The sequence below is a fragment of the Nannobrachium achirus genome (assembly GCF_963921795.1).
Source record: "Nannobrachium achirus genome assembly, chromosome: 8".
NCBI classification, from domain to species: Eukaryota; Metazoa; Chordata; class Actinopteri; order Myctophiformes; family Myctophidae; genus Nannobrachium; species Nannobrachium achirus.
Genome location: NC_137817.1, coordinates 66,690,407 through 66,705,314, shown reverse-complemented (window position 1 = coordinate 66,705,314; position 14,908 = coordinate 66,690,407). Strand labels below are relative to the sequence as shown.

At 41.4% G+C, this 14,908-nt stretch overlaps 1 protein-coding gene across 1 annotated transcript; it reads left to right on the top strand.

Annotated features, from left to right (window-relative positions):
• Positions 1-473: 473 nt before the first annotated feature.
• On the top strand, positions 474-14,369 carry LOC308290279 (uncharacterized protein; the record flags this gene model as incomplete). Its single annotated transcript, XM_080732064.1, has 4 exons — positions 474-477; positions 1,721-1,822; positions 2,057-2,146; positions 14,341-14,369. 4 exons carry the CDS (start codon positions 474-476, stop codon positions 14,367-14,369), a joined length of 225 nt encoding a protein of 74 aa, XP_080588190.1.
• Between the last annotated feature and the right edge of the window lie 539 nt (positions 14,370-14,908).

Below are 14,908 nucleotides of genomic sequence, written 5' to 3'. Positions count from 1 at the left end.
TGCGACATAAATTAACAGTGGATTATCATTAACAATGGCTAAGAAGAAAGATTACACATCTAAAGAAAACATGGATTTATTGTTCCTGTCCGCATTATTGACTGTGAAATACGGTAATTTCCGGGGTGACAGCCACATACAATGGTAAGAAATAAATAATATTATACATAATAATAATATATACACCTCTTCATAATAACGTTGACATTCAGTCATTTCGGATCTCGTCTCCGCAGACTCCGGTTCTGACATCTCTGCCCGGGTATCGGATCTAATTTTTCTAATAACAGGCGGGGCTGTTCGGATCGGATCCAACATGTCTCGGGGCTGCTCGGGTAACGGTTCTCAAATTCCAAATAATAGACAGGCTATCTCCCCCGGGTCCATTTGCGTTCGGGTAGTTAAAATTGGACCTGTGAAGACCTCTAGAGCGCATGGCTTGAATTCCCAACCTTCTAGTCTCGAATCCCAGCATGGGTAGGACCTTTTTTATTCATCTGAACTTGTGTTGGCACATGCGCATTGCAATGACAAGACCAAGGGTGATAACGGGTCTAGCTGGTAGTCAGACTACTGAGCCTTAGCTAAGGGATGATAATGCATGTATCAGGTGCGGAAACAGGATGCGGAAACCTGAAAACCACCTGGACATCAGTACATTTCATGCTCTCTCTCCCCCTTTATTGTGAAAGGTTAATTAGTTACCCATCTAAACTGGAATAGGTTCCAAGCATTTGCTGGAAATTAGAATGTTTGCTGCAAATGGCATTTTTTGTTATGAATGAGAATTAACTTGTGGTTTGGAAATGTAAAATCTATTAAGAGCTTTGGTTCCTCCAGCTACCAAAGCTATACAACACAGGAAACATGCAAAAGTTCAAACCTGTAATTGGGTTCAAACCTGTAAACCTGTAATTGGGTTTTCTCTAATCCCCCCCCCCCCCCCCCCTGCCCCTTCCTGTGTTCAAAGATGAGCTGGAACAAGAGGAACCACAACCTCCACTGATCAAAGAGGAACAGGAGGAGCTTCTACAAGAGGAGGCTGATGGATCAACGTTGACATTACTAGCAGTGAAAAGTGAAGGTGATGATGAAAACAGAGAGACAGAGGCTGTAGCCAGCACCTCAACTGAACACATGAAAACACAAGCTGATGTAGAGGACTGTGAAACATCACAACCAACTAGTGGTGACCAGTTCCTCTCTCCACACTGTTCTCAATCTGATGTCACTGAAGACCGTGGTGAGCGGGAGGAGACCAGGGAAGGTCAGCCAGTTGTAAACATACTGGATTCACACAAGACACAAACTGTGGAAGGACAAACATTGTCTGTAAGCCACAAGCTGTCTTTGGACCTGCCATCGTCAAAACCTCACTCCACACAGAGCCAGTCAGGGAAGGAAAGTTTTAGAAATCTGAAGAGCCTCTCAGTTGTTCATACAGGCGTGAAACCCTTTAAATGTACAGTTTGCCGTAAAGGCTGTAGTGAAACGAGTCAAATGAAAAAACACATGAGCACACATACAGGGGGAAAACCCTTTATTTGTACAGTTTGTGGTAAAAGCTGTAGTACCAGTGGTGATCTGAAAAAGCACATGAGGATTCATACAGGGGAAAAACCCTTTACTTGTACAATTTGTGGTAAAGGCTGTAGTACAACTAGTCTTTTGAAATCCCACATGAGGACTCATACAGGGGAAAAACCCTTTATTTGTACAGTTTGTGGTAAAAGCTGTGGTACCAGTGGTGATCTGAAAAAACACATGAGGATTCATACAGGGGAAAAACCCTTTATGTGTACAGTCTGTGGTAAAAGATGTGGTACCAGTGGTGATCTAAAAAAACATATGAGGACTCATACAGGGGAAAAACCCTTTACTTGTACAATTTGTGGTAAAGGCTGTAGTACAACTAGTCTTTTGAAATCCCACATGAGGACTCATACAGGGGAAAAACCCTTTATTTGTACAGTTTGTGGTAAAGGTTGTAGTCAAAGTTCTGAGCTAAAAATGCACACAAGGACTCATACAGGGGAAAAACCCTTTACTTGTACAGTTTGTGGTAAAGCCTGTGGTCGGAATGATGAGTTAAAAGCGCACATAAGGACTCATACAGGGGAAAAACCCTTTACTTGTACAATTTGTGGTAAAGCCTGTAGTCGAACTAGTGAGTTAAAAGTACACATGAGGACACATACAGGGGAAAAGCCCTTTATGTGTACAGTTTGTGGTAAAGCCTGCAGTCGAATTGATGAGTTAAAAGTACACATGAGGACTCATACAGGGGAAAAACCATTTACTTGTACAGTTTGTGGTAAAGCCTTTTGTCGAAGTCATGAGTTAAAATCACACATGAGAACTCATACAGGGGAAAAACCCTTTATGTGTACAGTTTGTGGTAAAGGCTGTGGTCGATCTGATGAGTTAAAAGTACACATGAGGACACATACAGGTGAAATAATCCAGTATCTGGCTTAAAGTCCTGTTCGCAATTTGGTGTTAGGGGAGTTTCTCACCTGAACTGAGTCAGTGGGTCCCTAGACATGAAAAATCACAGAGGTGCTCGTCCGCCATAGTGCCAGGAATGGCGCAAATGGCCAAATCAAATATGGCTGCCATCGGCTATGATGAAAATCCAACTTTTCTGTTTCTGGGTGTATATGCACATGTAATACCTCTATTTGGACTAATTGTGGTGTGGGGAATTCATTTCTGATATTGTTTTGACCATTTTGGGTGATTTGGACCTCAAAAAGTCATGGTCAAGGTCATTTTGCTATTCCGAAGACCGTGGGCCATAACTTGGCCATTGTTAGGAGTAAAAACAGGTGCAGTAGGTCTAAATCAACTAATGCTGACATGTATAATTCATTTCTGACATTGTTTTGACCATTAAGGATAATCTTGTCTTTGAAATATCAATGTCAATGCCATTTTTCAAAAACGATTTTGTTCATTACTTGCACTTTTATAGTATTTTGTGTAAGTTTGTTACTATTTTATAGTAAGTTTGTTTTGTTTATAACAAAAGACATACTAGTGAGAAATACAACAAGTAAGCATCCACATTTAACTTTAAATTGGGGTTTAAAATGGGTGTTTAAATGAGCAAATAAAACTATTTACGAATAAAAGTGACAAATAAAATTACACAACAAAATCACACACAAAATTAAATAACAATTTCCCTCAAAGTGCACCATATTGGGATTGTGTGCATGCAAGTTAGTATGAGGTGTTTTTACAGGATGGATTTGGCATTGTTCCATGGCAAAATATGATGCACAGAACTCCATCAGTGTCGAGTGTCTTGCTTCAGACATGGCAGGAGTGTACTAAAGTCAAAGTGCTCCTTCCATCCATCAGAGCTTGACATTGACTTTTTGAGGCAGTTGTCCTTTGGACAAGTATATTTCCCATTCACTTGTCCGGAGACAAAAGTCACTTGTCCGGATAAAAATGTCATACATTTAAATAATAACAAAAGGACGGCTAATGACCCCCCTTGCTCCCTCCACTCCATATTATGGGCACTTGTCCCGGACAACAGGACAAGCCTTTATGTCATGCCCTGTTCCATGTTCCATTGGTTCTAGTCTTTCCTCAGGTTCCTTGGCTGTTCAAGCAGGTGGCAAGAAATGCGCTAGAAAGGTGCCTTGTTGTTCTCAGCAGTTGTACTTCTCTGCTACCAATACTGTGTCTTGTTCTGTCAAGGTCTTTGCCTCTCCAAAGTTTGTTAGACATTGTACTCGGTCAGAAGCCATAACTACATGTTTAATCCTCACCTGGCCCATGCAGTCATCTCCTGTCTCCAAGGCATATGTGCCTTGATCACTGTCTTGGCTAGTGGTGCTCCAAGATGAGACTGCTTGATGCAGTGAAAGTGAGTCTCACCAGTGCCATACTGCTGCCAGGTCTCCTTCATCCCCAGTGCTTGGAAATATGGGGTGTAGTATAGCAGTAATGTGAAAGAGACAACAACTCTCTGGGGTCCGCTCATAGTTCCGACATCCCATTATTCTGACCATTAGGTTATTGAAGGTTAGGGATAGGCTTAGTTATAATGGAGGCTGTACATGCACCAGGTGTCAGCCTCCTCAATCCTATTCAAGATGTCTGGGATCTCTTCTCCACTAGCGACATCATCAACAGAGACAACAGAGCTGATAATGGTAAATGGACTGCATTTACAGTATATAGCGCTCTTCTCCAAAGCGCTGTACAATGTATTTCACATTCACCCATTAACACACACATTCACACATACATTCACACCAAGAAACCATGCAAGGTGCTCATCGGGAGCAGTTAGGGGTTCAGTGTCTTGCTTAAGGACACTTTGACAAATAAGCAGGAGGAGAAATAAATCGACCCTGGAACCTTCAGATTCCAAGGCAGCCGTTCTACCTACATCGCCACAAGCTTGAATGGACACCATATTCCGAACACACAGCTGGAGAGCTCTGTCAGTCTACTGTCCTATCGAATAAAGGCATAAAAAGCCCAAAAACAAATCTTTAAAAAAAAAACACAGCTGGAGAGCTGTTTGTTCTCCTCAGACACCCAGAATTTGTAAAGTTGATGAGGGATGGGTGCGTCTATCGACTCTGTTATCTCTGATGATGATGAGTGGCTCCCTGCAAAAGGGGCTGGAGGTGAAGAGATCCCAAAGATTGAACTAGATTGAGGAGGCTGTCACCAAGCTGCTGGTACATGTGGAGTCAACTGGCCCTATTATAACTAAACCTACCCATAACCCTAACCTAATGGAGGGAATAATGGGTCGCCAGGATTATGAGTGGACCCCAGAGAGTTGTCGTAGTGATACTTCCAAGCACTGGGGATTAAGTAGATCTGGTAGCAGTATGGCACTAGGTGTGCAGCGGCACATGCTTCTACAGCATCAAGCAGTCTCTCATCTTGGAGCACCACTAGCCAAGACAGTGATCAGGGGACATATGCCTTGGAAACTGGAGGTGGGGACTAAGCATGCAGCTATGGCTTCTGACCGAATACAATATCTAACAAACTTTGGAGAGGCAAAGACCTTGACAGAACAAGACAGCATTGGTAGCAGAGAAGTACAACTGCTGCCTGAGACCAACAAGGCACCTTTCTAGTGCATGTCTTGCCACCTGCTTGCAACAGCCAAGGAACCTGAGGAAAGACTAGAACCAATGGAACATGGACGGATCACTTCGACTTCGGATATGGCTGCCTTGCTGAATACATCCTGTAAAAACACATCATACTAACTTGGATGCACACAATCCCAATATGGTGCACTTTGAGGGAAATTGTTATTTAATTTTGTGTGTGCTTTTGTTGTGTGATTTTATTTGTCACCTTTATTCGTAAATAGTCTTATTTGCTCATTTAAACACCCATTTAAAACCCCCCTTTAAAGTTAAATGTGGATGTTTACTTGTTGTATTTCCCACTAGTATGTCTTTTGTTATAAACAAAACAAACTTACTATAAAATAGTAACAAACTTACAAAAAATACTATAAAAGTGCAAGTAATGAACAAAATCGTTTTTAGCAAATGGCATTGACATTGATATTTCAAAGACAAGATTATCCTTAATGGTCAAAACAATGTCAGAAATGAATTATACATGTCAGCATTAGTTGATTTAGACCTACTGCACCTGTTTTTACTCCTAACAATGGCCAAGTTATGGCCCGCGGTCTTCTGAATAACAAAATTACCTTGACCATGACCTTTTGAGGTCCAAATCGCCCAAAATGGTCAAAACAATATCAGAAATGAATTCCCCACACCACAATTAGTCCAAATAGAGGTATTACATGTGCATATACACCCAGAAACAGAAAAGTTGGATTTTCATCATAGCCGATGGCAGCCATATTTGATTTGGCCATTGCGCCATTCCTGGCACTATGGCGGACGAGCACCTCAGTGATTTTTCATGTCTAGGGACCCACTGACTCAGTTCAGGTGAGAAACTCCCCTAACACCAAATTGCGAACAGGACTTTAAGCCAGATACTGTATTAAAAAGCCCTTTCTGTGTACTGTTTGTGGCAAAAGCTGTGGTACCCGTGGTGATTTAAAAGTACATGTGAGAACTCATACAGGAGAAAAGCCCTTTACTTGTACTGTTTGCGGTAAAGGTTGTGTTCATATTGGTAGTTTAAAAGTACACATGAGGACTCATACAGGGGAAAAACCCTTTGCTTGTATTGTTTGTGGTAAAGCCTGTAGTCGAAGTGATGAGTTAAAAGCACACATGAGGACTCATACAAGATGAAAAACCTTTACTTGTACAGTTTGTGGTAAAGTAAAGCCTGTAGTCGAAGTCATGAGTTAAAACGTTCACAGGGGAAAGCCTTTTACTTGTCTAGTTTTTGGTGAAAGCTGTAATCAAATGCAAGTTATAAACGTACATTATGAGGTCTCATACAGGGGGAGAAAAGCCCTCTACTTGTACAGTTTGTGGTAAAGGCTTTGTAAGGTAATATAATACACACAATCTCTCATTGTTCGGCTGTCCAAGTGAAATCCCAGGGAAATATGGGTCTCATGCTCAGTGTTGTTATATGAGCAGACGGCGTGTGACCTGTGTTTAGGGCAAGGGTGTGCCCTAGTTAGTCCCCCCAGGAATCCGCGGAGAAAAATTCTTAATTCCGCGGAGAACAATCCTGATTCTGCGGAATTCTGTGGTGAACAATTCTTGATTCCGCGGACATTAAAAAACAACCTAAAATGACCAGTTATCAAGCTAAAAATGATATAGTTCTAATAATCAAGTAAAACCCTTCATGAAATAGCTACAATTAATTTTAATTAGTGGTTAGAATAATCAAATAATCATTTTTGAGAATATAAATCTAATATTAAATCTATTCTTTTTTTTTTAATTGTTATTGTTTTTAATAATTACTTTCTGTTGCAAAGACTATATTGTCATGCAAACCCTGCCCATAGTAACCACATTTTAGAGGATAGCCTACCTACTACCTAGTATGGGTGTAATATTTATTTATTCTCTTCTGCATTATTGCCAGGACCATAGACATAGAGGAACTATAGTTCAGGACACAGTTTCTGTCAGGAACGAATGTGGGACCGGACCAATACAGCGTCCAACAGGAGGGAAGCTAAGCTATTCCCCCAGGCTCTGGGGTGGCCACTGGCCAGACCATGTACACATCGTTTTATAATAGTAGTAATGACTACTCCCGCCGCTCTGCTGCCACTCGCGACCGTTATTCTACGGACGTCAGAAAAGTCAGCGAATGGCCAAGAAATCCGCGGGTGGTCCATGTATAGCAATAGCATACGTGAGTGCGTCTTTCTCACCATGGGAGGCTTGTGAGCCAATATAAACAGTCAGACGATGTGCCTAGTTCCTAGTCCATTAAAAATCAGCACCATCCGCTCTGGTATCGTCACCACACACACGAGTCACAGCACATGAATGCATGCCACGGCAAACAAAGCCATTTCCGTTTCCGTATCCGGCACGAGGACCGGCTAGGCTGTGAGTCTTGTCCGTCTATATCACCGCGACATCTAGCGGCCGAGATGAAAACTACATGTAAAATGTAATATTCTGCTCCTCGTCTTGTCCTATTCTGCGGACTACTATGATATCCGCGGGAGGCTCTGATATCCACGGAGGGCTTCGATTTCCGCGAAAAATTCCGTGATCGCGGAATCGCGGATTCCTGGGGGGACTACCTAGTGTTGGATGCGGGGATGTACAGGGGCTATTACAAGTGTATTTACTATTTCTAAGATGCGCGGGGTAAGTTGTACGCATGCGTGGAGTTGATATGCGCTCAGTTCTCCGTTGGTTCTTGGACATGTCAGTCGGTATGTAAAGTGCACGTGAAATTATTATAATAGTAAATATGTTCTTTATACTCTATTTATGTAAATATTGTCAGTTGATTGCTTATCCTGCGTTTGACATTATATTGTGTGTGTTTTCTTATTTCAACAGTGTTACGCCCACAGGGCCTAGGGATGTTTGTAGACGCAACAAAGGCAAGGTGGTGACTGCCAAAAAGTAGTTTTATTACAAATAAGTATTGGACTTTACAAAGGTGTACAAATTAGGTTGCTTTTACATTGTCTGTGCATGGGTCAAGGTGAGACAGGGCCGGGCAGGCACCTATTGAAAGGAACATAAAAGGATACAAAGAAAAGAACTAATCCCTACCCTAAACGTAACCCCCAAAGCTTCTCCTCACCAAAGCACAAAACAAGGAGTGAGGTTACCTGCCCCTAAGAGTGGCTGAATGCATAGATCTATACCAATACGTGTACCTTCTACCTTACCCTGCTCACCGTACAAGAAAGAGTTACAGAACTCAGATACCAAGCAACCTGTACAAACAAAGGATGTGGCTAAAGGCTAGGCTGCTCCGTTGGGCACGCTGTCTCTATACTACCCTCGTAGTTGTGAACTTGTGACAGAGTGACAGCGGCGATGCGACCTTCTTCAGTAGGCTATTTATAGCCCAGGGGCGGGGCCGTCGGAACAGACGGACCGAGCGTCGATTGGCTGGAGGAGTTCTGAGTGACAGGAGCCCTTCTCAAGCACATAACGGCAGCAGGAATCTGCAGACAAATACATACAGCGCGCGCAGACAACATATAACAGATCCCCACCCAAATGGCACTATGGCTTTAATTATGACTCTCATCCGTAACAAACAGTAAAAATTACCTACCGCTTTTACCTACTGCTGCAATTGCAACAAAGAAAGATTGTTAGCATACGCCGAGCAGGCTGGTTGACCATTATAGAAAGTTTAGTCAGTGGTATGTTTGTACGTGTGTGAGTGTGACTTATAAACAACAAAGACAATTTTCGTTGTGGTCTGGTTTATTTTATGTTGTTGTTGTGCAAGGTTGAGTGATTGCAACTGTTTCGTCCATACCAACGGTCCCTGTCAGAGGGTGAATTGTGTTAATAACAGTGTTATTGAACAATATTCTGAACACTCATGTAGGGGAAACAACCTTTGCATGTACAGTTAAAAGAAATCACAATAAAAAGATAATATCTAATAAACATTTTGAAAGAAAACATAAGGACTCAAACAGGCAGACAACCCCTTTAGCTAGAGTTTGTGGCAAATGCTTGGTCAAGATACTGAGGATAATGCCAGGTCTTGTGGAGGTGTGACCAATGCCATTTTTCTACTATGGTTGCTGTAATATTGACATCAAGGTGCGTCACGGACGGTAAAACGGCCCTGAATTAGTCATGGGTGTGTTTGGGTGTTATTTTAATCAAACCAATCAGAGTATCTGCTGCCATTCCCTTTAAGACATCTTCTGCCTAACCCGACCACAGACGTGTTTACTCTGGTTAGCGGTGCCTCAATCTTTTTTTTTTCTTTCTTGTATTTCTTTTTTTTTCTTTTTTTTTAATAAAAATGTACTTTGTGTTTTTATTTATTTATTTATTACTTGTATTTGCTTGTATAGGTACACCTGAGTCTGTAAAAGTACCTATATGCAGTATCTCAAGAACTGTAATTACTGTAATAGATATACAGACACATACTTGGTACCAAAACATCCGCAATGCCCAACTTTATATTCAACTTTAATACATTTATGGGTCTTAAAATCGATGCATTTGGAGTGGCCAGTATTTTTTGAAAAGAATGGGATTTGAAGAGTATATGTACCAAATGTCATGCTTGCATCACCAAGTGAACAATTCTTCACTTATCTGCTCAGCTATTTTGCTCACCACTAGGGGGTGTACCCTCAAGCCCTTACCATGTTGACTCACTTAAGTCAGTGAGTCAAGAGTCAACAGGGCTTGGGGAGGACTTTAGAATTTGGCCAGTGTCCACGCTCAAAAACAGCAATTTTCTCCCTTTTTTTCTTCCCTACGTTAACGTCTCACGACCAGGCCATTTCAGTTCTCTCTCAGTAAGGAGCATCAGCATAGAACATACCGTATGTATGGATTATATTTTCACCGCACAGAAGAACACACGCAGCGCGCCTGGCCGCGGACGCATAGTCTCTCCAGAATGAGGTAATTATAATATAAAAAAGCCTCGGCAGTGGTTAGTGTCTTTTTTTTTGGCGTGACGGATGTTATGCGTTGTGTTAAGATCAGTGCAAGATATGCGTTAAGTGGTGAGACCAAAAGAGTAAGAGACACGATATTGAAGGGAGAAATGTCCAAATGCATGCATGGCCATAATCATAAATGATTGCAATCCCAATGCTTGCATTATAAGTTGTAGCCTTTGACTGCTTTCGCATGAAACCACATTTGAATTGAAGTAGGCTATCACACACACGTTACTGATTCTAGACATTTCCAGGTCATAAGAGGGGGGGGACAACGCACACACTCCATTTGTTTTTCTTCTAAGCTCTCGAAAAAACTGCAAACCATTCTGTTGATTGCCATTATCTTGTATATGATTTCTGTTTTGTGCTTTTTACTCCCCCTTTTTCTGATATGTTTGCTGTACACCTTGTATTGAACTGCGAATAAAGTATAATACAAGTTTCACTGCTACAGGTATTTTATGTGTTAAATATAACAGAAATGTTCAATTAAATGCGTTGTTCATCTCTAAATGAGCTGGAGAGACAGGGAGACCCCTGTTACTGAGCAAACACTCCATAGCAATGAGTACTATCATAATGTAGAACTATTTAACGTTTAATTTGACCACAGACAATACTTAACCCTACTTTTAAACTATAACTATTCTTCTATTTTATTCATCATATAGTGTACTTTAAACTATTACTACACGGTGCATTGTTTATTTAACATCACAATCATGATTTATCTTTGATTTCTTTTTTGTCTTTTTCCCTTTCTTAATATTGTCCGATATTGTTTTGGCTAGACTGACAGGAAATTGAGAGAGACACTCAGCAAAGGTCATCGGGACTCGAACCCACGACACGCTGCCAGGCTGAATTAGTAGTGTGGTTCCTGGACCGCTACACTAGCCGCCCAGGCCCATCATAATCATTCTAACCACAGATATACAAAGCTAGATACCTCCTCCAGTTCATTGGCGCGACTGGTCAAACAGTACTGGCGGAACTGTGGAACGTTGTAGATTCGGTATAAGGCACTCTGCCCCCTGCTGTGGGAAAGAGGGAATCCCGCCAGTCCAGTCCGCATCTGATTGGCCTACCGAGCGTCCCATTCTGTCACGCCCCAAGGATGCTAAGGAAGGAAGGGATATCACGTGACAACAGGGATGCGCCATGTCCGGCCATGAAGCACCGGAAGTGTGATGAAATAGAAGTCAATGAATGGGAGGCGTCTGTTACATGGGCTGTACTACTTGTGAACAAACATTATTTCTGGAGGATTGCGAACTTTGTCATCTAATCGGTTCTGGAATATAGAAGAACATATATCACACGTTTTATTTTTTTTATTTTTCATTTATTTTTTGCCGACTTGCGATCTGTTTAATTTAATTTAGGTATCTAAAGAGCACAGAGCAAGTTTCTGCCTGGGCTGCCAGGCATCGGAAAACGGTTTTAAATCGCTTATTTAGTCTCATTAAATTCAGAAAAGCCCCTGGCATAGTCTCGCGTGGCGAGACTGTTGCCTAACGCGATTTGCAAATGCTCTCTGGCTACGCGAGACTACAGTACTGGCAACAGTTCCGCTTGAATGGGAAATCATTACAAAACTAACGATTTAAGCAGTTGCTTCATGCCCTGGTTCATGTTTTATGTACCGTGGGATGGAAAACCATAGTCTGGGAGCTCGGAACTACCTTTACTTTTTGGATAAAATTTCGCTCGAGTGTTATCCAGCTTGATGTGGAGGCGGTCCGGGCCATCGCTGCACCACCTTTATAGGACCTCATCTCAGAGCACAACTGTATGCAGCGACGGGTGAGGTTATATAAAGGGCTAACATGATCATTGTTTATTGTTAAACTAGCTGTAATGCAAGAAACTATTCTGACATTGGTTTACTAGCCTACTTTACTTATCCATGTAAGCCAATATCAGATTAAATACATCTGTAAGAGCCATTATGACTTGCTATATACTGTATGACATCACTGCAGGGAGTGGTCAAGGACAAGGTTACCCTGGTTACAGCCAGGGTATTTAAACCACTCCCTAATCAAGCAAAGGTGTTACTGATGGCAGGCACACAGTTTTTCAACTGTGTTTGTTAGGCTGGTGGTCTGTATCGTTTGGCCCTAAGTGCTTATTTATTGTATCTGTTTGAAGTATAAAGTATAGGGCTTTGGACTGCAAATAAATATAATTTATATGCTATATGGAAACGTTTGGACATCAGTTCTTTTTTTTTAAATACTTTATTGAGTCAGCCGGCATGCAACACATCCTCCAAATAATAACTTCATTGTCACTGTTCATATACATATTTTGTTTACATGCCATGTCCCTGAGCAGACATCCCGACCCCCCCCCCCCCCCCTTTTTTTTTTTTTTTTAACACGTGAAAAAACAAACACAAAAAGAGAACCACCATACATAGACAACAAAAGACAAAAATAAAAACCAAACCGGGTACACACTCCCATTCATTGCACAGTTCATGTTCACATATAACACAGACCCACACATTTACCTAGAAAATAAAACAAACAATAAAAAAGGGGGTCTGGCTTTGTTGTGTCATTTTTGTCGTCATGAAAATGAAAATACATAAAATAAAGAGGCTTTTTTTATTTGATGTTTATATCTGAAATACTTTTGGTTTGAACAAAAGGATAAGTAAAATAGGACAATACAAAGAAAGGGTTAAGAGGGCATGTTATTTAAGAGATAAGAGACCCACCTTTTTTCAAATACATTTTCCTTACCATTAATTTTATATGTCACCTTCTCCATAGAGTACATGTCCTCCATTTTTTCCAACCATTTATCCACCCTGGGAGGTTCCAAACTTTTCCAGCCCTTTGATATTTGTTTGAGTGCTGTAATTCTCATAATCCAAAAGAGATATAGATCTCTGCTCTGCTGGCTTTTGGGACGTGTTCCCAGGAGTATATTATGGTTTTGTAAATTTAAAACTCTCCCAAATATTTGTTCTATTATTTGTGTGACTCTTGACCAGAAAGTTTGTATTTTGGGGCATGTGAGAAAGATATGGGTATGATCCGCATTGCTCTCCCCACATTCACTCCAGCAGCTAGAGTTTAAGTGATACTTAGATATTACTTAGAACTAAGGACATCAGTTCTTGAGCACACGCCTGAACCTGAATCCCTAGCCATCGGCATCCATGCTCCAGGTATTGGACCTGGGCACTACAACATCTATGATAGTCCTGATCCACGGCTATGCGAGCCAGTTTTCTACTGTACTTCTGACTGCTGCACACATATTATACTCAGTAGTATAAAGTAACTAAGTATTGTAGGCTACCTATACCTATAAGTACAATTGAGGCATTTTCTACTTTACTTGAGCATTTCCATTTCTACTTTACTTGAGAATTTAGTTCTAACTTCTCAGAGGCAAATATTGTACTTTGCGAGAGATCGTGCATGACTGAGTGAATAGCAGCAGTCACTGTACGGTACTTGGTATTAACAATAAACTTTATTTGTAAAGCACCTTTCATGACATCAAATACAGCATTACTCAAAGTGCTTCACATAAAAAAGATAAACAAAAGAAAAAAATATATACTGTATATATATTTGGGCAAAAGCTTTATCCCATGTCACGATTTTGTACCCATTTTTCACCCAGTGCCAATTGCTTAAACTGTAATCATGGGCGCTTCTCTCCCTCTGCCAACCTGAGGAGAGCCCTGAACTGAGCTCAGTGCATGAGTAGTGAGCATGCTGCTCACAAGAAATAAGATAACAAACATGAGCAAGATAGATATCGCTTGACCTATAGGAGCCACCAAAAAGATTCAAACATAAAGGCTCGAACATAAACTTCAAACTTCAACCTTGCGCGGCATGTTTTGGCTCTAGGGTGGATATGGAGATTCTCATTTGCATCCGTGGAGATGTGGCCAGTGTAAAATTGGATTACTGCTGGAGTTTCTCCGGTGACCAGGGCCGTCCACACTTTATCTTCCGGCAGGAATGAAAGTGGAACTGATTTCAGGTGCTGCTCCAGTTCCCTTGGGGGTAGTGCAGTGCCTGCCATCACCAGCATGGTGGTTGTTGACATTTTCACACCCGTCTGGGATGGCTTCCAGGCTGTGAATAAAATTGATTCATTTAGTATTGTCTCATAACTAGCCATTCATTTTGCTTTTGATTGTTGTCTCAGAGACACTTACCCTGATTCTTCCCCTTTTTCTTTGAGCGAAACACTGCAGCATTCCACGTTTTCATAAATTCCTGCAGCCTCTCCAACTTCCAACCTGCCCCAGTAGTGGTATTTGGTGGGTATAGTGCTGCATCAAACAAATGTTTTATTAGTGTCAAACAGAAGGAGCAAGCACTGGTGCCCCCACGTGGGCCTTCAGAGTGTTGCATCTGAAGACGGAATTCGTCAGTATTCCATTCTTCTCCCTAGTGTGTGTCTGTACTGACCATAAGGCTTGCCTCTCAATGTCATCAGGTTGAACCAGTCATTGACCATATCAATGAACCAGGCCGTGGTCAAGGCCTCCTTCGGAAGGTGCTCACATTGTACCAGCATTCTGATGGTGCTTGCTGTTGTGTGTGAAAACACCTTACATGCTTGCAAGACCTTGAATAGAACATAACTGTAAGTATGGACAAATACTGCTCATAACTGTAAATCTTGTCTGCATCTACCTGGCCATTGCAAGTCATAGAAAGAGAAAGCACTTTCAGTGTTTAATACACTCAAGGCCATATTATTATTTACTAAGCCTTTTGCACATCATTTTGGATACGGTCTGCACTTAAGTTTAAGATGAAAGGCACTTTGCCTCTGTACTAAATA